The 23,726-nt window shown below is 42.6% G+C and overlaps 1 protein-coding gene across 1 annotated transcript in view; it reads left to right on the top strand.

Annotated features, from left to right (window-relative positions):
• LOC142391563 (uncharacterized) overlaps nucleotides 1-17,167 on the top strand; it is a 251,014-nt gene extending 233,847 nt beyond the window's left edge. Inside the window, exons 12-16 of the mRNA XM_075477417.1 lie at nucleotides 9,983-10,156; nucleotides 11,050-11,223; nucleotides 15,275-15,436; nucleotides 16,302-16,348; nucleotides 16,475-17,167. Of these exons, the coding sequence (XP_075333532.1) occupies nucleotides 9,983-10,156; nucleotides 11,050-11,223; nucleotides 15,275-15,436; nucleotides 16,302-16,348; nucleotides 16,475-17,010 (1,093 nt within the window). The 3' untranslated portion in view covers nucleotides 17,011-17,167. The remainder of the gene's footprint in view (nucleotides 1-9,982; nucleotides 10,157-11,049; nucleotides 11,224-15,274; nucleotides 15,437-16,301; nucleotides 16,349-16,474) is intronic.
• Nucleotides 17,168-23,726: the final 6,559 nt, after the last annotated feature.

A 23,726-nucleotide genomic window follows, 5' to 3' on the forward strand; every position in this document is an offset into this window, starting at 1 on the left:
TGATTTTGACTGCATGTGAGTGAAATTATCTAAATGTAACTCCATGCTCCTCCACTGTTTCATTGTGTGTGTGCGTGTGTAGATTTGACATGACTGGGCCAAAACGGACATGGCAGCAAGTCAAAGTGAAATATAAGAACATCCTGCAGAATGGTAAGTCCCCTGACAAATACTTAACAAGTGTACTTTTTATTAAGAATGTGCCTGCCCACACATTGCCTGTACTGTGCATTAATTGGTTTAACATCTTATCATTTCAGATGGTCTGCAATGCTGACTATTTGATCAGTAATTTTGTGGCAAAGTGGCCCGGCTCGGTCCACGACTCCCGAGTGTTTCGGAACTCAGAGATCTATCGGCGCCTATCACAAGGTGAGCCACAGAACCTCTATTGACAACCACTTTTAACATAATGGCTGTGTTAAGAATGTCACTACTTATGAGGTTGTGATGGTAACATTTTGTATTCACAGGTGAATTCCTGGGTGTATTGCTGGGTGACAGAGGGTATGCCTGCCAGCCTTTTCTGCTCACTCCATTTGCAGACCGTCTGGAGGCACAACTGGCATACAACCATGCCCATGCCAGAACAAGGGCCCGGATAGAAATGACATTTGGCCTACTGAAGGCACGCTTTCAGTGTCTGAACCACCTGAGAGTCAGCCCAGACAGGGCATGTGATATCATTGTGGCCTGTGCTGTCCTCCACAATGTGGCCTGCCTGAGAAAGGAGAGGGCCCCCAGAGTGCCAGCTCTCATAGACTGGGAGAATCCTGGAATCTTCCCGGATGACGACTGTGGTCGGCTGGTATGTGTTAAATTATTTTAATTAATATGCATGTTGATTTAAGTTGGGCCTGCAATGGCAGAGGAATTTTTGTTAGGTTTTTGTGCTGTATAGTCAAGGCAATTTTATTTGTATAGCCCATTTTTACAAACAGTTTGTCTCAAACTGCATGCTTTGATTCTGTGCTTTTTGTCTTGTAGAGCACTGTGTGACTTCAGTTTTGAAAGGAGCTGATGGTTTACTTGCTTTGATTCATCCTTGTTCAATAAAGGAACATCATGGTACTCTCTAATGTGTATTTATATTTATATGGTGATGTACTTTATGTGTAGTCTGTGGGAAACTAAATTATCTAGTGGTTCATCTAAAATCATCAGTTATCTAAAATGATCACAAATGTTTCAATAATGATAGTGGGTATAGTTAAATGTTTTAACAATATGTTCTAGGCAGTGACATAAATATTGGTTTCCATTTGTGGCGACCGCTGACTGAGATGAGGAATGAGATTAAATAGATCCTGGAACTTAGCTTGGTCTGGAGCAGGCTAGCTTCACAGAATAAATCTCCATGGTAACTTACGTCTGAACATATCCCACTTCCCTCTATCCCACTTTTGTGCAACTGGATCACGGATAAGTTGATCCAGGATAGCCAACATATCCCGGCTTAATCCCTTATCCTACTTTTGTGCAACGGGCCCCAGATCTCCTGTCTGAGCTTCACGTCTTCTTCAGTACACACAGCATCATCTCTTGGTAAACAGATACCACCTGAAGGTTCATCTGTAGGAGCATGGCAGGACGTCCACATTCTCTGCATGGAAAACATTTTAATTTAGGAATAACTTTTGTATATTTTCAGCATTTATTGACATTGCAGCTGTTTATGATCAGCTGCCACCACCTCACATAAAATACTCAAACTCTCTATGAAACATGCAGATTTGTTGTACTAATACAATGTTCCAGCTGTGAGGTAGAGAGTCAGGCCTCACTAATATGTTTATGCATTTGGCCGACGCTTTTATCCTACACTGGAACCACCTTACACTGGTAGGTGGGTAGGGTAAGGAGGTCTTGCCTCAGGACCCCTACTGGTGGTGGTACCTTTCATAAAGGGGATTTGAACCCAGATGAAATGCAATCTAACCACTACACTATCCAGTCCCAGTCCAATCCAGTAATATAAGAGTCTGTGGGTAAAAGCCCTTTTAACTGATAATGTGTGATTAATAGTCAGAATTAGTTGTAATCAGATAGATCTGCATTAATGTCCACAATAATGGAAACACTCAAAGCAACGTGATTTGGAGAAGAAGGCTTGTTCAAAGCAGGTCTGTTTAAGAGTTGTTCTTCATTCAGATAGCTTTCATAAGGTGTGTGCACATTAAGAATGATGAACACGTGATCACATCATGACCTCACAAGGCCACACGATCCATGTTGGATTATTGGAGCGGCTGCCACTGCACGCTCTGACTGGATATAGAAGAGTGGAAGCTAACGCCTCCATGACATCAACATCTGAGTGTGAGCAGCAGAAACTTCCAGATTCCACTTAAAGAAACTGTTGGTGCTGCCAGAAAGGAGGAAAATAAAGCTGTTTGCTCTCAGCTTTTCTCAGAGTGGCAGCAGGAAGCTGCTGCGGGTTAATTATTGATGAATTAAAGTCATATAAAGCTGCTAAAGCAGCTGACCTTTGATCACTTTAAGACTCTTTCAGGGTTTGAAGACTTTCAGAGTGACTGCAGACACAGAGGACTGATGTCGGAGAAGAAGCAGAGGATTTCCTCTTCTTCTACACAGACCTGGTCCACACAGCAGAGAGCTGCAGAGGGAAGAAGTTTGTGGAAGAAGCTGAGTAAGTGACACTTTGATTCATTTAACAAAGCCTCAGAACAGAGAGATTTCCTCTGCATATGAGACACAAGTCATGTGAGCTGAGAGTAAACGGCAACAATCAGTGTGTTGATGAGGAGCTGCAGCTTTTTAGCAACATGAAATGTTTCCCACTCAGTCTGCTGCTGTTTTCTCCTCCAACAGAGGAACTCTGACTGCAATGTGCTGTTCACTCACACTCTGTTCATCACTGCTCTCTGAACACACTCCCAGTAAAACTCTGAGTCCTGATATGAGATGCAGATTAGTCCTGGACTCTGATCCTGTTGGATACTCAACCTGTTTTATAAAGGATCATAATTCATGTGGGTCAAAGTGTGATCATGTAGACTCATCAGCGGGTGAATAATATTTAACAGAGAGCAGTGAGCGCCCCCTGGTGGTTCCTGTCAGTCTGCAGTGATCCTGCAGGATGGATTTATGGAGTCCTGCTGCTACTTATCTACGGTGTAGCTGTTTATGTGCACTTCATTCATTTATTACTGTTCCTTGGGAGGAATTAGTAGCAGAAGCATATGAAAGGAAAAAGCTTAGGTATGTGGAGTTGGGGGCAAAAGCAGAGCAGCGAGGATGGAAAGTTAGAATCTGTCCAGTGGAAGTAGGATGCAGAGGATTTGTTGCAAAGTCTGTTGTCTCATTGTTGAGGGAGCTGGGTGTAAGTGGACAGGGTGTGAGGAAAATAGTGAAGGAAGTGTCAGATGAGGCAGTAAAGTCCAGTCAGTGGATTTGGATTAAAAGAAGCAATAGCAGCTGGGGCCCAGCAGGGGGAGCACTTAGGGTAATCAGACTCTTTGAAGAAGCAAAGAAGAAATCCAGGATTTTTAAGTGGAGGGTGTGGCCCATGTGAGCCTTTTGAAACCAGGCGGCCATTTTTGGTGAGTTGGCATGTATGGCCTTGTTTTTGATGGCATTTTTAGTGATTGTAGGACTGTTTAGGTGAGTTTGTCTGCTGAATCTGCTAGTGTGTCTTGTCCTGCCTCCACCTTTGGCACCCTCTATACTTTCATTACCCCCTACCCAAACCAGGGTTTGAATCCCCACCCCGCTGTGACTGGTGTGCAGTTGGTGAGAGGCTGGGGTAGCTTGTGATGGAGGAGCAGTGATGGCTGGCAATAGGGGAGTGACTGTGGGACACCAGTGATCACTGTCTAGCCTCCTGGAGGTGTCGCGGGCCCAACTAGACAAAACACTGATGCAGTGACGTCGAGCGGTGCCTACACCACGCTTAAGACCATCCGGACTCTTTTCATGTGTCGTTCCATGATGGTGGAATGACCTACCGAGCGCTACCAGAACAGGGGCGTCCCTGAATATCTTCAAGAAACTCTTGAAGACCCAGCTCTTCAGAGAGCATCTCCTATCCTAGCACTTAGCCTGTACTTCCCTCTATGCCTGCTCTCTATCGCTACACTGTCCCCTCTGACAGGGTCTGACTGGTGCTTTCCTTCTCGGTAGCTTATTGTTAGCTTTGATGTTAGCTGTAATGTTATATATTTTTTCAATTGTAAGTCGCTTTGGATAAACGCGTCTGCTAAATGCATAAACATAAACATAAAGCAGGTTCCCACCTGATGGCCCCAATGACATGTCAGCACTGCTCACTGATCTATATTATAGGGATTATAGGGAATTATTCACTGAGTCTGGTCCATTTTTTTCTTTAGCACAAGTTTCTTGTGTTTACCTTAAATTAAATTCAGCTGATAATTTGAATCCTGTGACCTGATAGCAGCTGAGATCTAACATCTGTCACTGTTTGTATTTCATGTTAAAAAGTCCTCTGGAAACTAAACCGTAAGATTCCTTCTGAGACTTTTATCACTGATGAACCTCTGCTGCATCATCTATCAGCTGAAATGGTTCAAATGTTCAGCTGACTGAAGCTTCCAGCTGGACTGAATCAGGAAATGTTGCTCCATCATCAGGATCATGATGTGTGCTGGGCTGCAGCTCCGTGCCTCTATCTAGTGGACTGATAGTAGAAGTACAGCAGCTGATGGCAGCTTCCTCTGCCTCACTCTGCTGTCTGACTGCATGAAACCGACACTGATATGAAACAGAGAATAACAGCCAATCAGAGGAGGAGCAGCTGGTATTTTTACAGAAGTAAATGTGGAGAGGAGGATGTGAGTTGATGTGCAGATGAATGATGTGTGTTTCCTCTGCAGAAGAAGGTAGAAAGTGTGTGTGAGCTGATGTGAGTTCAGCAGCATGGATCAGAGTGAGGACACTAAAACATCTCTGTGTGGGGAACATGAGAGCCAGAGCAAAGCTCAGAGGTAAGGTGACCATCTCTAACTGTCCATGACTCTTCTCTATGTCCCAGCTCAGCGCTCACATCACCAAACCACCTTTATTCACAGGAAGGGACAGAGACCTGGACCCAGGAGTGGGTCCTCACAGAGCGAACTGCAGAAGGATCTCCCACTTTTCAAATTACGGGCCTCGAAAGCAGAGTAAGTTAACATAAGGTCATTGATTTAGAGGTTATTAAGTATATCATGCATACAGGTTGAAAAAGCACTTTTTCCCATCAGGATCCACCAGAGGCCTGAACCAGAACCAGAACCCAGCTGTGTGTCCTTTAAGAGCAACCGGTCAAAGAAAGATTTTATTAATTTCAAAAGAATCTGTTCATCTGACAAAAAGTAAAATACATGATGAAGATATTTAACTTAAAATGCATTCAGCTTTGACATCATTGACCTGTAATGTTTTTCTATCAGGATCCATCAGACACTGAAACCAGAACCTGAACCAGAACCCAGCTGTGCGTCCTTTAAGAGCAACTGGTCGAAGGATTTCGTCACTAATTTCAAACAGAATGTTCCATCAGCCCAACAGTGAGTAGCTGTCAGTATTCAGTGGAGGCTGCATCATGTTTCAGATGATAACAAGTTTCCAGCTGAATTACTTGAGACTTGTTGATGTCTCTGATGAGACTAATTAGCTGCATCATGTGTGTGATGTGATGTTTTAGTTCAGTCCTGCAGCTCTTTATTAAAACAAAGGGAGAATATTACTGAATATCTGTCCACTGATGTGGCTTTTTTACAACATGCTGATTATGCAGTGAACAGGGCGGCTGATGCAGAAATATTCTGTTCTCACACGTTGTGTTTAATGACGTCAGTTTAAAATGAGCTTCTGAAGCAACACCCCAATCATGCAGGTAATTGATCTGTTATTAATTATCTCCAAAGAAACCTTGTTAAAACTAACATTGTTCCACAGCAGCCACACTGACTCTCTGACAGGCCGTCTCACTGCAGACTCAAACACTATCACTGATACTTTAGTTTGAATGAAACAAGTGTTTCTCTGTCAGGATCCATCAGAGACTCAGACCTGGACCTGAACCTGGAGCTGAGCCTGAACCCAGCTGTGTGTCCATGAAGAGTGACTGGTCGATGGGTCGTCCTGTTAACTTCAAATCAGACCAACATCCATCCCCTCAGAGGTGAGCCGAGTGTAAATGCTGTAACAGAGTAAAATGCAGCAGAGTCAGTTTGAACAGTTTTTACTCCAACATGTGTTTAATGTGAGCTCAGCTCTGCTTCACATCCATTTCTATGTTCATATGTGAAGCGGTGTGTGTTGGATGTTTTCCATCAACACAGCAGTCGTCCAATAACCAGAAGGTTGGTGGTTCGATTCCCACTCAAAAAAAGTTTGGTGAACTAACAGCTGGAGGGGTGTCCACCTCCTTGCCACGGCTGAGGTGCTCTTGAGCAAGGCACTGTACCCCCATGCTCCCCAGTTGCTGTGATTCCAGTGTATATGGCATCTGTCTATGAAGGTGTGACCCTGTGTGTGTTCAACAGGTGCCAACCTGGATGGGTTAAAAGCGGAGGAGAAATTCTGTGTATGTTCCCTGTAATGTAGATGACAATAAATCTAATCTTAATCTTCATGATTCCTCCACAGAGAGGACCAGCAGAGCTCAGAGGGTCCCAGTGGTCCGTCTGCCCAGCAGCATCAAACACAGCTGGACTCCATATTTATGGTCTGTACATGTACAACAACTACTTCCCCATCTGTTCTACTCACAGCCCTCTCCATGCTGCACTCTGTAGGCCAGTGGGTTGTCAGTGTGTCCAACATGGATCTGATGTTTGGCTCCATGGTTTCAGTCTGATTGGCTCATTCATATAGTTTTCTGTTCCAGCTGCTGGAGGACAACATGCTCACTTTTGTGAAGGAGGAGCTGAAGAAGATGCAGAAGGCTCTGAGTCCAGATTACCCAGAATGCTTAGAGAGTCAGAGGGAGGGTGAGGATGAAGAGCAGAGGAGCAGCAGAGAGGCATTAGTGAAGATCACAGCTCACTTCCTGAGGAGAATGAAGCAGGAGGAGCTGGCTGACCGTCTGCAGAGCGGTAAGAGGATTTCTCTAAAGGTTTAACCTGCTGGATAAATGACACATTTACTGATGTCTCAGCACACAGAACAGCAGATGTTCAGATACTCATTCTGTACAGGGTTGAAATGTCTGTTTACTGATGTTATTTCTTGTCTTCATTCAGAACTTCTTCCTCCAGATTGTGGACGTAAACTTAAATCTGCCCTGAAGAAGAAGTTCCAGTGTGTGTTTGAGGGGATTCCTAAAGCAGGAAAGCCAACCCTTCTGAATCAGATCTACACAGAGCTCTACATCACAGAGGGAGGGGCCGGAGAGGTCAATGATGAACATGAGGTCAGACAGATTGAAGCAGCATCCAGGAAAGCAGGCAGAGCAGAAACATCCATCAGACAAGAAGACATCTTTAAAGGCCCACCTGGAAGAGATGAACCAATCAGAACAGTGATGACAAAGGGAGTGGCTGGCATTGGGAAAACAGTCTTAACACAGAAGTTCACTCTGGACTGGGCTGAAGGCAAAGCCAACCAGGACATCCAGTTCATGTTTCCATTCACTTTCAAAGAGCTGAATGTGCTGAAAGAGAGAAAGTTCAGCTTGGTGGAACTTGTTCATCACTTCTTTACTGAGACCAAAGCAGCAGGAATCTGCAGCTTTGAACAGTTCCAGGTTGTGTTCATCTTTGACGGTCTGGATGAGTGTCGACTTCCTCTGGACTTCCACAGCAAGGAGCCCCTGACTGATGCTACAGAGCCCACCTCAGTGGATGTGCTGCTGACAAACCTCATCAGGGGGGAGCTGCTTCCCTCTGCTCGCCTCTGGATAACCACACGACCTGCAGCAGCCAATCAGATCCCTTCTGGCTGTGTTGGGATGGTGACAGAGGTCAGAGGGTTCACTGACCCACAGAAGAAGGAGTACTTCAGGAAGAGATTCAAAAAAAAGAAGCAGGCCAGCAGGATCATCTCCCACATCCAGACATCACGAAGCCTCCACATCATGTGCCACATCCCAGTCTTCTGCTGGATAACTGCTACAGTTCTGGAGGATGTGTTGGAAACCAGAGACGGAGCAGAGCTGCCCAGCACCCTGACTGAGATGTACATCCACTTCCTGGTGGTTCAGGCCAAAGTGAAGAAGCTCAAGTATGATGGAGGAGCTGAGACAGATCCACACTGGAGTCCAGAGAGCAGGAAGATGATTGAGTCTCTGGGAAAACTGGCCTTTGAGCAGCTGCAGAAAGGAAACCTGATCTTCTATAAATCAGACCTGACAGAGTGTGGCATCGATATCTCAGCAGCCTCAGTGTACTCAGGAGTGTTCACACAGATCTTTAGAGAGGAGAGAGGGCTGTACCAGGAGAAGGTGTTCTGCTTCATCCATCTGAGTGTTCAGGAGTTTCTGGCTGCTCTTCATGTGCATCTGACCTTCATAAACTCTGGACTCAACCTGATGGGAAAAGATGAAGAATCCAAGAGGCCTAAAGTACTTGATCTGAATTATCTCAATCGATGGGCTGTGTACAGGGCCTTAGAGAGTCCAAATGGACACCTGGACCTGTTCCTCCGCTTCCTCCTGGGTCTTTCCCTGCAGACCAATCAGAGGCTCCTACGAGGCCTGCTGACACAGACAGGAAGTAGCTCACAGACCAATCAGAAAACAGTCGATTACATCAAGAAGAAGATCAGTGGGAATCTGTCTGCAGAGAGAAGCATCAATCTGTTCCACTGTCTGAATGAACTGAATGATCGTTCTCTGGTGGAGGAGATCCAACAGGCCCTGAGTTCAGGAAGTCTCTCCACAGATGAACTGTCTCCTGCTCAGTGGTCAGCTCTGGGCTTCATCTTACTGTCATCAGGAAAACATCTGGATGTGTTTGACCTGAAGAAGTACTCTGCTTCAGAGGAGGCTCTTCTGAGGCTGCTGCCAGTGGTCAAAGCCTCCAACAAAGCTGTGTGAGTACAAACACAGATATATTTCTTTATAAATACATTGTTTACTTATTAACTGGAGAAAAACAGCAGAATCAGCGTTAAACTCAGTTTCAAATGAACTTCAGTTTATTTATGAAGTGTCAGTTCACAACAAAATATCATCTTACAAGTGATGTGAGATGATACTTTGTTGGAAATAGAAACTCAGCAGTTCCTCTGAGGAAGAACTTGGTGGCAGTTATTTATCAATTTTATAATTAATTTGTTTAATGGATTAATTCATCATTTTATTTGCTCCCATCTTATTAGTTATAGTAGTTATCTGGCTTAACTAACTAACAATAAGTCAATAAAGCTTCTCTGACTCTGGATATGTTGTTTTTATCTGATGTTTCCTCCCCAGACTCGTCAGACTCACACTGACTGCATGTGTTCAGTACGTCCTGAAGTGTAGACTTAGTTTTACTGTCTGTTTTGAACATGAGAAACTTTAACAAAGTAACCAAAATTCAGTTTGTGCTTTTTAACTTACTCTTCTGTGGAAACTTTTTAAGTCTTGAGTCTAAGAAAGAGAAAAACATGTTGTCATTCATGTGTTAATTTCTTGGTAGAAAGGTCCGTCAGTCCTACAGAAAGCATGTCAGTCTGCAGAGTGACAGACAAAGGCTGCAGCTACAGAGCCACAGCTGAGCTGGGCCAGATAACACTTTGGTGCTGGAGAAACAGCTGACTGTTAGTGTGAGAAGATGCTTTGCTCACATGGTGTTCTTTGCTGAGCTGATCTGATCACAGGATGAGCCAATAACAGCAGCAGATACATCTTTTAGTTTCTCCATCTGCTGAGCTAAGACGGCACATGTAGACATCTTCCATCACACTTTAATGTCTTTAACAAATAAACAGAAACAAACAGGGAAACAGAATTCTTCCACTTATCAAATATGAATGTAGTTTGATTGATTAATAGATCAAGTTATTTCCTTCCATCTCATTCCCTCCTCAGCCTGAGTGGCTGTAACCTCTCAGAGAGAAGCTGTGCAGCTCTGTCCTCAGCTCTCAGCTCCCAGTCCTCCAGCCTGACAGAACTGGGCCTGAGTAACAACAACCTGCAGGATTCAGGAGTGAAGCAGCTTTCTGATGGACTGAAGAGTCCAAACTGCAGACTGGAAACTCTCAGGTAAGGATTCATGAACTTTCCAGCTGAGAGCTGATATAATTCTGGGTTATTAGATGAAAAAGCAGCTTCCAGGTACTTTGATCAATGAAACAGGTTGATCTGTTCTGCCCTTTGATTATCTGGCTTAAATAACTGATAATGAAATATAACACACACAGTTTAAAGAAAAATACTAAAGTGCTCTTTTACTTTAACTCCTTTCCATTCCTGTAGATTTGTCCTAAAACACAGATCCATCACATACCCAAAGTAAACTACTTTACAGAAGTATGAGCAGTGTTTTCCTTTAAAATAGTGCATAAAACCTTTAAATGTGGACACACTGCACTGGGGCAAAGGGATGATATTTGGTTGGTTATTTGGTTTGAGGTGAACCTCCTTTGTGAAGGCGACTGTGAATTAGACAGATGTGTGGCGACAAAGCCACATCATCCTTTAGTGAATCAGAAGCTGATTTTATTTCCCAAACAGACACAATCCTTCTAATTGTTACTGGAAGTAAATAAGACATGTTTGAACTCATTGGAAAGTGTGATTTTTATAAATAGATGCCTTTAGGTGACTACAATCTAGATCTCCAAGTCCCAGCTCCTCACCAAGTCTGACTCTAACTTTTAATATGGCACAAAAAATAATATTTTACAGCTAGAAGCTCTTGAAAAACAGCTCCACACAGACAGCTGCATGTCTTCACTCTGAACTGAAGTGTGGATTTATTTTAATGTCTGTTTTGTCATGTCTGAGGATGAGAAACTCTAAAAAACTGTTTAACTTCTTTTATTCTGTCATTTTTTACTTTATTTCCACGGACAAATAAACAAAACCAAATGGGAAAGAATTCTATAAAGGTTATTTGATTGATTAATTAATTAATGTATTTTCTCCCTCCTCAGCCTGAGTGTCTGTGACCTCTCAGAGAGAAGCTGTGCAGCTCTGTCCTCAGCTCTCAGCTCCCAGTCCTCCAGCCTGACAGAACTGGGCCTGAGTAACAACAACCTGCAGGATTCAGGAGTGAAGCAGCTTTCTGATGGACTGAAGAGTCCAAACTGCAGACTGGAAACTCTCAGGTAAGGACTGTATGAAAACAAGCTTCTCCAAACTACACTAACACTCCAGATAATGTAGATGAGGATGAAATCACGTGTACGCTCAGCTGGGCTCAGATGGACTGAGGTGCTCTGTGGATGTTCCTTCTTGTTGTATCTTTTAGCAAAAACAGTACAGTGTAGGTGTATATTAATCCATCTGAATTCCCAATAAAGCTGCTCTCATTCAAGGATTTTAAAGGTTTTTTTTGGTCAGAAACAGTGGACAGTGACTGCCAATCATATTTGCTGTTGTTCATGTATCTTGAATGCTCACTGGTCGGCAGGGCTCTCCTCAGTACATAAATATGGGCTGTGATGTAGGCGCAGTGCCAGTGCACGAGGATTGAGCCCATGGTAGGTTTGTTACACTTCCTTGATCTGGGAGCTTCAATGTTAGATGAGGGTTGATCTACTACTGTAGACAACAAAGCAAGGCTGCTCAATTTCTCCATTGATAAAATAAATTCACAACTCTACAACATAAAAATTCATGTAGAATTTAGAATATGGTGACGTCGACGCAGCTTTAGCAGCAGAGAAGCTATTAGGCTTGTGTTGATAATAATAAACTCCTGGACTATGTACAAACTTCCAAATGCATTGTTTTGTGAGTACAGACCATATTTGTACTACTGTAGAAGTTTGGTGTCATGGTATGTGATTTTAGTGTGGTAGTTTTGGAGATACTGCCAGGGTCTGTTAGCGATTGTACTAAGCTATTCGGGATAACTCGGTAACTCGGCTGATGTTCAGCCAAGATCGGAAAAACTTCGGGTGGGCTACTTGGCTGGATGTCAAGGTTCAAATGAGCCTAGGGTGAATCTACTCCGAACCATCACTTGAACTGATGTCCACATAAGGTTACTCCCGGTCGCATCTTTAATTTGCTGAAAATCATCATCGTTCAATGACCCAAACGGTCCAAATTATATAGTTTCAGCGTGGACAAGACAAGCGAGTCTGGAGCATGTAGAATTATCTAGGCTATTTAGTTATTTGAATGACCTAAGGGGTTGCAAAACAAACATACAGGGCTAAGCTATTCTATTTAGTCTGCATGCCAGGCATGAATCAGACTGCTTGCACGCTTGTCAACGCCAGCAAACTGACAGAAATTAGTCCTGATTTACAGTTTCCAAATAGACGGTCCAAATTATTTTTGTCAGACTAACAGGGATGCTCAAGCCTTTACCTTATGGACAATCAAAAAGACGTTTTGAAAAGTGTACGGGCGCAATGATTTTCCGACATGATTCGTTGTAAACCAAAGCAGAGTAGGCTACATCAGTGAACACGTCTCGCATATTAACATCTCAGCATGCCAACAATAGGTTGGTTGATAATATAGCCTACCACAGGGTATGCTACAGCGTGAAATGGCCCTTAGGCTATGTCGTTCTGCAGTGCATTTGATTAAGGAATGCGAATGCGACAACAGGTTCATGCAATGTTTTGGGGAAACATGCGCTAATGTCTTAATGAAATGTTGACGTTACTTGAACAGGAAGACCATTGCATTTTATTTCAATTGAAGAGCTTACCCAAACGATTGCCTGTAGCTACGTTCACACACACCTCGATTTTAGGCTAGAACTAGTTGCTCAGCGACTTAGAGCTAAAGTCATAGAATGTTTGTGTAAAATTGGGCTAGGACAGCATAAAGGACACACTTTCACATTTTATAGAATCATACGGTCTGCTGAGGCATCTGATCAAGTATCTCCATTATCCCTCCATTGCTTGCATAGAACCAATGTACGTTCTGTATTGAGGGCAGAGGTATGGCTACTTTGGTTTCCGAAGGGGTACAAGGGGGGGAACTCAATCTGATGTTTAATCGCTAAAAATTTCAGTCAGACGACTTTTTTTGCTTTAATCCCTGGTTTTTATTTTGTAATGTTAGCGATCTTGGCTCGAAGGCTAAGCTAAACTTGCTAACTTTCTGTCATGAAGCTGTGCCGAACGAGTGCTGTGCTTGACCGTGAGCTGACCAGTCGTATTCTTTATCGTTATTCAGGTACATGTGTTTTTGTTTATACATTTATTTTTACCTGTTGTTGTACACAAGCCAGTGCACGAGGATTGAGCCCATGCTGTGCCGAACGAGTGCTGTGCTTGACCGTGAGCTGACCAGTCGTATTCCTTATCGTTATTCAGGCAATAAAAGTCCAGTCCTGAAGCTCAGAGTGTCGGTCCTTCTTCTAAAAAACTTAACACAACGCAGACATTGCGAAAATAATTTTTTTTGCACATCATTATAAAAAAAGTCACTTTTTTTAATCAGTATTGTAAAATACAATTTATAATAATATGTCATATCGAAATGTTATTTGCCATGCTTGTCTTTCTGATTGGCAGCCAGTCAAAACATCGTACACCTGGCGGTTTGCGCCTGTTCTCAAGCTGCTCTGCTCCTCAAACTAGCGTGTAGGTAGCTTAGCCAAAATGGACAGATTTTTGACTACGAAGAGACCGAAGGAACAGACCAACAGCCCTGCTGTGGAAGACACTGCTGCAAAAAAAACTAAGAACTGGCCAACTAAAATCAGAAAGTATGAGGCAGCAGACATTAAGTTTGGCTTTACAGCCATACAGAAAAAGGGCCATGATTGCCCGAAATGCGTCCTCTGTCTGGAGACCCTCTCAAATGAGTGTTTAAAACCTTCGAAACTTCAGCGTCACTTGATACAAAAACATCCGGCAGACTTCTTCAGATGTAAAGAAGAGAATTTAATCTGCTGCATTCACACAGCAAGCTACTGTCCGTGAATAAAAGAAAGAAAATACGTTCTAAAAGTTGATGTTTCTTTACATATTTTGTAGCATTGTCTGTGGTTTGCAAAGGGGGTCCCCGGCCAGAAGCTAATACTGTTTGGGGGGGCTTGGCATGGAAAAGTTTGGGAACCCCTGACTTAAAGGTGGGGTATGAGATGTTTTCTGGAGCATTTTTTATCATATTGTCTGAAAACCTCCTCACGACCCCATTGCACCCACTAAAAAAGAGTGTTTGGAAAAAAAAAATTTATATTTTAGTCCATTTAGAGGGTGTAGCAAGAGGAAATGTCTGACCAATAGAAGTAATGATGAGAGTAACTTCTATTAGATTCTGACATGCCAATCAACCGTCAGCCCCCCTCCCCCCTCCCCCCTGCGCGTTCACAGACTCGTGACTCGTTCATGTGTTTTGAAGGCGTGGGCTGAAGGAAGAGGCAAGGTTGTGTATTTTTAAAAATGTAGCTTGCAGGAACCGTTTTTCCAAGATCTCATACACCACCTTTAAAGCATGTAATAAAATCACCATTCAAGTAACTTAAAGACAACAGGTGTACAGTGAGTTCAGCTGTACTTACATGTACCCTGAAGCCAAACTGGCAGCTGGTTCCACAGAGAGGGGCCTGATAACTGAAGGCTCTGCCTCCCATTCTGCTTTTAGAAACTCTGGGAACCACAAGTAAACCTGCGGCCTGAGAGCAAAGTGCTCTGTTGGGAACATATCCAACAATGAGATGTTCTCACTCAGGCCGCAGAGTTGCAGCGTCAGACAGACTTCAGTCAGTAACTGGATTCTGCTCCTCTGCATGTGAACAGTTATAAGGAAGGTGTTCCAGTTAATGCTCCAGTCAGGCTGTGAGCAAAGCTCAACTCAAATGTGGAGGAACTGTGCATGATACAGCCAACAGCTGCAGAGTCATCAGAATATTTGAGGAGATGACAGGACTCTGGGGTGTGCTGGAAGTCTGAGGTGTGCAGAGTTCAGTGAAGAGTGAAATGTTGAAATATTCACAATAATCTAAAGTTTTTATTCTCAGAGGTTTTCTTTTCATCCAGGTTTTTCATTCACTGCTGCCATGTTTCCTCTTTGTTTGTCCCAGAAGATTGTTTATATTTTCTTCTCATTTTATCTGAAACTGTTACTGGAGCAAAATGATGAAAAGAATCTTTCTCTAAGAATGTTGTAACCATTGGATGACCTTCAGCTTGAGCTTCAGAGCAGTTCTCTCAGAGTTTCTGTTGTTGTGTGTGTCTGCAGCCTGTCAGGCTGTCTGATCACAGAGGAAGGCTGTGCTTCTCTGGCTGAAGCTGTGACCTCCAACCCCTCCCATCTGAGAGAGCTGGACCTGAGCTACAACCATCCAGGAGCCTCAGGAGTGAAGCTGCTGAGGGCTGCACTGAAGGATCCACACACACTCAGGTATGGAGAGGCCTGCTGCAGCCACACAATGTCTGATAGAGGAGGAAGAGCTGGGAACATGTTCTCTGTCCTGCACTCAGCCCTGTGCTTCTGCTTCCTGCTGAGTGTTACATGAACAATCACACATGTAGGAGCCTTTTTACCTTTAACCCTAACCCATTTGTAGAGGAGGTCTGCAAGGAGAACATCTGCAGGAACAACAACGAGAAGTGTCTGTTGGTCAGAGTTGATTTAGTTTGGACAGATCTCTGCATGTTTAAGGAACAGTCTTTCATTTTTAGAAATGTCTTTTTGGTCCTCTGACCCTGATAGTAAAGATAAAGCCACCAGTACAAACTGAGACAATCCTCTGAGCTCCACATGACTTGATATATGACTTGCAGACAGAGCACACAGATCCCCTGTGTTTCTGACAGTCACTTAGCTTCATGTGCACGGACAAGAAGTCACTTTAACATTTCCCAGCTGAGTCAGAAAAAAGAGCAACAGTGAAAACAATGTGAAGAATCTGAGGCAGGCTGCTGTGCAGAGGATGTTCCTGTCAGAAGCAGATCAGTCAGACTTTAGGGCAGATAGAAGGTTGCAGCTCTGGGTCAGATCAGGAGTTTTTACAGAGTTCTTCATATGTGAAGAGATGAAAAGGAGGAGACGGCTGAAAGAAGAAATTGTGACTTCCACAAAGCAGTTTTGTACGCGTCAGTGTTGATTCTGCTCATTGTAGTTTCCAGATGCTCCACTCCAGTGGATGTGTCCAGATGTTGGACTGTTCCTTTCTCAGTGTAGAACAATGTGTGTGAGAGCCATGTAATGTCCATGTTTGATGCTGAAAGAGACGGTGCTGCTCTGACCCCCCTCCTCCTTTCAGGGTGGAGCCTGCTGGAGAACGATGGCTGACACCAGGGCTGAGGAAGTGTGAGTGTGTTCTTCATCTGATTCATGACATCCAGCCATCGTCACACTGTCACATCACTCATTGATCAAAGTGAACAGATGATAGATCAATAACTGCAGCTGGACTGTGTTTGTTCTCTCCTTCAGATTCCTGTCAACTCACAATCGACACAAACACAGTGAACAGAGACCTGAAACTGTCTGACAACAACAGGAAGGTGACATGTGTGGAGAAGGTTCAGTCATATCCTGATCATCCAGACAGGTTTGATGTCTGGCCTCAGCTGCTGTGTAGAAATGTTCTGACTGGTCGCAGTTACTGTGAGGTCAAGTGGAGAGGAAGAGTTGAAATATCAGTGAGTTACAGAGGAATCAGCAGGAGAGGAGGAGACACAGACTGTCTGTTTGGATGGAATGATCAGTCCTGGAGTCTGAGCTGCTCTGATGGAGGTAAATACTCTGTCTGTCACAGTAAGAGAGTAACACACATCTCCTCCTCCTCTGTCTCTAACAGAGCAGCAGTGTATGTGGACCGTCCTGCTGGCACTCTGTCCTTCTACAGAGTCTCCTCTGACACACTGATCCACCTCCACACCTTCAGCACCACATTCACTGAAGAACCTCTGCATCCTGGATTTGGGTTCTGGTCCAGGTCACCTGGTTCCTGGTTGTCTCTGTGCTGAGTATACAGAGTGTCCTCCTGTCAGAGAGTCCCTGCTGAACAGATAGTTCAGGCTGTTCATGTCTGTCTCTTTCACTCAGAAACACCTTTTCAGATTCATGGACTCAGTCAGTTTCTGTTTGAAACTCTTCTAAATGATTCCTTGGAAACTTCTTCCTCTTCCAGTCCTTTAAAGATGGAAGCTGCCATTCTTTCAGGATGTTGTTTTTCTGTGTGTTTCCAGTCAAAGCTTCACACTGAGTATCAGCATGTTGTTTCTCTGCAGCTGACTTCAACTGAGACCATTCAGCTGAAGTCATGTGACAAACTGTGACATCAGAGAGGAATCACTGAGCTGCCATCAGCCCAGATGGATTCCAACCTGCTGACAGATGTTCACTGATTCTGCTCCAATGAGCAGAGGTCTGGTGAGCAGCCGGGGTTCATCCTGATGTTTCACACATTCACTTCCTGTTAGATGATGAAAGGACACCTGGACTGGAGCTGGTTCCTGATGGCACAATGTTGCAGAATGTTGTTGTTGAACTCTCACAAAGAGGACTGAAATGACGTTTTACAAACAATATTTGGACTTTAACAACATCTGCTTTGGACTGAAAGTTCCTGATGTTCAACATGAAAATCCTCCCAGTATTTCACTGTTAGTTTGTTTGGTTCATTCTGTCTTTATTTGGACTTCCTGACATTTTCACATGTTGAATTATTGATTTTTCATCATTGTTCACCACAATGTTCATTTTTTTAAAATTCTGTCTCAAGGACTTTACATGTGAAATGTGGACTTTTAATGAACATTCAGATTTTTTTGATGAAAACTTCTCTTCTATATCAAATTTGTTCTTCATATCTGAACATTTCGATTTTTAGATGGTTCTAGACTTTTTGGTGTATATATTGTTTTATCTGATTACTTTCACTTTGTTCATTAAAATATATACAAAATCTCAGATTTTATTTCTCAGATTCTTTTTTAAATCGTTTATTTTCTGAATATATTTAGCCGTCAGGTTTTTCTTTTAGAATATTTTTGTTGTGTCGAACCGCCTCACAAAAACTGGCCCGAGAGCAGACACAGGACTCGGGGAGAATCAGAGTTGGAACAGAGTTTATTTAAAAGCGGTGGGTGTTGAAAGCCAAAGGGAGGACCCGGGTAGACGTGTAACTCTGAGAGAGGAGGGAGATGATTAGTGAGGTTCGGAATAAGGAATGTGGGAAAAAGTTGGGATGCTGTGTAACATTAAATAAAAACGGAATGCAGTAATTTTTAAATCTCAGAAACTAATATTTTATTCACAGCAGAACATAGAAAACATCTCAGATGTTGAAAGTGAAGTGGGAGAAGATCGTCCAGGCTTGCTAGTTTGTTAAAGCTCCCATTTCCTCCTCTCCCAGATCCTCCAAAGTCTCCAGCAGCTGCAGCTTTACAGTCTTCTCCATCTTTACTTCCTGATAACAGCACAAGACATTTTCAAATGTGAGTCACTGACTGACATAAACAAAGGCAGCACATGTGGAGTGCCCATCAGCTGCTGTTCAGCTTTATTAACTCAGACTTTATCTTTAACCCTGACTTCACTCCAGCTTGTTCTGTCTTTGCATGTGTGAGCAGGATGTTTTTACTTGGCTGTAATATTTTAATCAACAGGGGCGGAGCTACAGGGGTGGCTACGGGGCCATTTGACCCCCTTGAAATCTGATTGGCTACCCCAAGTGCCCCCCCAGATGATTGACAGTCTTTACGGTAGCAGTTTAGCTGCTGTGATAAAACCTGACGGAGCGCTTCCATTTTAACCGGCGCAGCTTTTGCAGTCTTTACAGCAGTTCAGCTGCTGTGGAAACGCACAGACCAATCCCACGTGATACTACTCAGCCAATCAAGTCTGTGCATTACAGGCGGTAAACATTGCGAATCTACGAGTCAAGTCACACATGAAAAGACGATAGATAGCATACATTTAGAGAAAACAAAGGGAGATATACAGACGACTGACTTGAAGAAAGTTGAGAAACAGGAGTGAGACGGAGAAAGGGAGAGGAACGGACGACGGAGCCAGAGAAAGGTAGAGAATTAAGTAACAAATGGCACTCTCCAAAAAAAGAAAAGTGGACAGCAAAAATAGAGCATTTAATCCGGAATGGACAGACTCGTTTCTGTTCATACTTCCCACTGGGAGCATTAAAACAGTGTGTCTCATATGTTCAGAGACTGTGACACTTATAAAGTGAGTGGGTATGTTTTGAACAAACATACCCACTCAAATCTGAAGTGAGATCACAGAAAATAAGTGGTCTCACAGCCCAATATGACCAGTCCAGAAAGCGTTCTGTGAAGACCTGTTAGGTGTCACTCCCCTTCAGACCAGTACAAGAGGAGAAGACATCTACCTGGCCATAAAGGAGATGTTAACAAAGAGAGGAATAGAGCCAAAACAAGTGGTTTCAATAACCACAGATGGAGCCCCTGCTATGATCGAGAACATTATACTTATCTGCAGTCATACATACATGTTCAGTTCTATGTTACGTGACAATAAATATTGTCAAAAAGTTTTTGAATTGTACTAAATTCATTTGATTTAACCGTCAGGTTTTGATTTCATGCAGATGTTGATACAACTACTTGGCTACTTAAATATATATCACACTAAACTTAAATATATATCACACTAAACTTAAATATATATCACACTAAATAGTTAGACATTATGATCTTCCGGACCTTTGCTTCGAGAAATTTGCTCTAACTGGACCTCTTTAAATTTTAGTTGAATACCCCTGCCATATGGTAGAAGATCTATGCTTTGTTGAAGCTAAGATGGGTATTGTTTGTCTCTGGTTATGGCCATGCTCTGCACTGTGTCCTACTTACCTGTGTAGTATGTTTTGCTTAGTTAAAACCTTGTCAGTCTTTGTATGTCACGTCAAATTGTTGGCAGTTTACTTTTTTGTTTTGGTTTTGGGTTTTTTGTTTGTTTTTTGCTGACAATTGAGGGACTGCTGACTGTGTGAACAACTGACTACCTGTGTGTGAGAGTAAGTGTGTAACAGACCCAGTGTCTGAGTAACTGTGTGACTCAGTTATTATGTGCATTTTAGTTTCTGTCAATGGTATCAGGGTGTTGGTAAATGCACCATATTCATTTTGTACATAAATAAACAAAAAATTGCACTCAAAATGGCATCTTCTGTCTGCTTAATATGTGACTACTTAAACATTATTGCAAATTGAAATTACTGTTTATAGGTTTGTATAAGAAAGATCAATACACATTAATTAACTTGTAAAGGCACCAGAAATAATCACTTCACATCTTTCATCTGTAGTCCCTGGAAATTGTGTGTGTGTGTATATATGTATATATATATATAGTATAAGACAAAAATGATCACAAGTCATGACATATAAAAGAAGAACACAAGACAAGAGAACAACATGCGTAAGTCCATATAGGAATAAATAATAATAAAACAATAACAATAATAATAACAGATATACATTACTCAATTACTAACAGATGGTTTGATGTTCTTCTGGTGCCACATTACTGTTAGCGCATAAACTTATTTGTGTGTGGTGTAAACCATTGACCCCCTGAAAAACACTTGGCCACCCCATTGCTACCCCAAGAAAAAAAGTCTAGTTCCGCCACTGTGAATCAAAGCTACAAAGCAGAGAACATCCTGTCTTTTTATTCTGCACAATGAACAGGAGAACCACAACATTTTTACTGAATGATGAAAAACATTCTCACTGCTGACATCAGCTTGATAGTTTTCACAGTTGAACACTTCTGGGCTCATTAACCTGACATCGTGCAGTTCATCCCTTCACCACCAGAGGGAGACACATCTCCATCACTGCAGAGTCCCGCTCAGTATCACGGACAGAACTTCACAGCTACTGAGAGGACACTTTTAAATCAATACAATTCAAAGACATTATTTCTATATTTAAACCAAGCTTCCCACCTCCATATAAGACAGACACTCTGTCCTCATACAACAAGCAGGGACCCGTTGCACAAAAGTAGGATTTAGACATCCAGGATGAATTACTTAGCCAGGTTCAAGGAATCCAAAACATGGGCGCCCAGGCTTAGTTGGTTGCACAAAGGCCAAGCCAGGATGAGCAGACACGGATTCATTAAGCCAGGTGAAACCGATCCCGGATAAGTGCTGCACACGGCTTGCTTAAATAGACCCCACGATCGATCATAGATTCACTGATTCACCATGGCAACAAGGGCGGCGTATTTCTCCCCAGCGGAGCAAGAACTATTAATGGAAACCTATGAAGAGGTGAAGGAGAAAATAAAACAAAAAGGAAATACTGCCACAGTCAAAAAACAAAGGGAGCAAGCGTGGCAAACCATTGCTGACCGCCTGAATGCGTAAGTAGTGCACAAATACACTCTCACCACTCCACTGAAACTATCACAATTAGGCTACAATCCAAATAAAATGTTAATTACCATATCGTCACCTTCCTAAAATAATCGCCCAAGTCATTTTTTGGCATCAAAGGTGTGGTCCAAAAAATGCCTAAGTCATTTATTTAATCTTAGTTTTTATGAAAAACAATAAGTGTTCTTATGCCAAGCATCCTTTGATACCTACTTACTGACTGAAATTATTATTTTATGCTATAATTTAACTTTTGGGGGGAGTTTTTTGTGTTTCATGAAAAACCTGAAAAAATTACTTATGCGATTATTTTAGGAAGGTGACGATATTTGAAAAGATATTTGTAGCCTACTTTGATTATGAATAAGTTGAAACTGACTGCATGTGAGTGAAACTATCTAAATGTAACTCCATGCTCCTCCACTGTTTCATTGTGTGTGTTTTTGTGTGTGTAGATTTAACATGACTGGGCCAAAACGGACATGGCAGCAAGTCAAAGTGAAATATAAGAACATCCTGCAGAACGGTAAGTCCCCTGACAAATACTGAACAAGTGTACTTTTTATTAAGAATGTGCCTGCCCACACATTGCCTGTACTGTGCATTAATTGGTTTAACATCTTATCATTTCAGATGGTCTGCAATGCTGACTATTTGATCAGTAATGTTGTGTGTTTCGGAACTCAGAGATCTATCGGCGCCTATCACAAGGTGAGCCACAGAAACTCTATTGACAACCACTTTTAACATAATGGCTGTGTTAAGAATGTCACTACTTATGAGGTTGTGATGGTAACATTTTGTATTCACAGGTGAATTCCTGGGTGTATTTCTGGGTAACAGAGGGTATGCCTGCCAGCCTTTTCTGCTCACTCCATTTGCATACAACCATGCCCATGCCAGAACAAGGGCCCGGATAGAAATGACATTTGGCCTACTGAAGGCACGCTTTCAGTGTCTGAACCACCTGAGAGTCAGCCCAGACAGGGCATGTGATATCATTGTGGCCTGTGCTGTCCTCCACAATGTAGCCTGCCTGAGAAAGGAGAGGGCCCCCAGAGTGCCAGCTCTCATACTGGGACATTCCTTCCATCTTCCCGGATGACGACTGTGGTCGGCTGGTATGTGTTAAATTATTTTAATTAATATGCATGTTGATTTAAGTTGGGCCTGCAATGGCAGAGGAATTTTTGTTAGGTTTTTGTGCTGTATAGTCAAGGCAATTTTATTTGTATAGCCCATTTTTACAAACAGTTTGTCTCAAACTGCATGCTTTGATTCTGTGCTTTTTGTCTTGTAGAGCACTGTGTGACTTCAGTTTTGAAAGGAGCTGATGGTTTACTTGCTTTGATTCATCCTTGTTCAAAAAAGGAACATCATGGTACTCTCTAATGTGTATTTATATTTATATGGTGATGTACTTTATGTGTAGTCTGTGGGAAACTAAATTATCTAGTGGTTCATCTAAAATCATCAGTTATCTAAAATGATTGTAATGTTTCAATAATGATAGTGGGTATAGTTAAATGTTTTAACAATATGTTCTAGGCAGTGACATAAATATTGGTTTCCATTTGTGGCGACCGCTGACTGAGATGAGGAATGAGATTAAATAGATCCTGGAACTTAGCTTGGTCTGGAGCAGGCTAGCTTCACAGAATAAATCTCCATGGTAACTTACGTCTGAACATATCCCACTTCCCTCTATCCCACTTTTGTGCAACTGGATCACGGATAAGTTGATCCAGGATAGCCAACATATCCCGGCTTAATCCCTTATCCTACTTTTGTGCAACGGGCCCCAGATCTCCTGTCTGAGCTTCACGTCTTCTTCAGTACACACAGCATCATCTCTTGGTAAACAGATACCACCTGAAGGTTCATCTGTAGGAGCATGGCAGGATGTCCACATTCTCTGCATGGAAAACATTTTAATTTAGGAATAACTTTTGTATATTTTCAGCATTTATTGACATTGCAGCTGTTTATGATCAGCTGCCACCACCTCATAAAATACTCAAACTCTCTATGAAACATGCAGATTTGTTGTACTAATACAATGTTCCAGCTGTGAGGTAGAGAGCCAGGCCTCACTAATATGTTTATGCATTTGGCCGATGCTTTTATCCTACACTGGAACCACCTTACACTGGTAGGTGGGTAGGGTAAGGAGGTCTTGCCTCAGGACCCCTACTGGTGGTGGTACCTTTCATAAAGGGGATTTGAACCCAGATGAAATGTAATCTTACTACTACACTATCCAGTCCCAGTCCAATCCAGTAATATAAGAGTCTGTGGGTAAAAGCCCTTTTA

This window comes from Odontesthes bonariensis, chromosome 11 (genome assembly GCF_027942865.1).
Source record: "Odontesthes bonariensis isolate fOdoBon6 chromosome 11, fOdoBon6.hap1, whole genome shotgun sequence".
Classification (NCBI taxonomy): Eukaryota; Metazoa; Chordata; class Actinopteri; order Atheriniformes; family Atherinopsidae; genus Odontesthes; species Odontesthes bonariensis.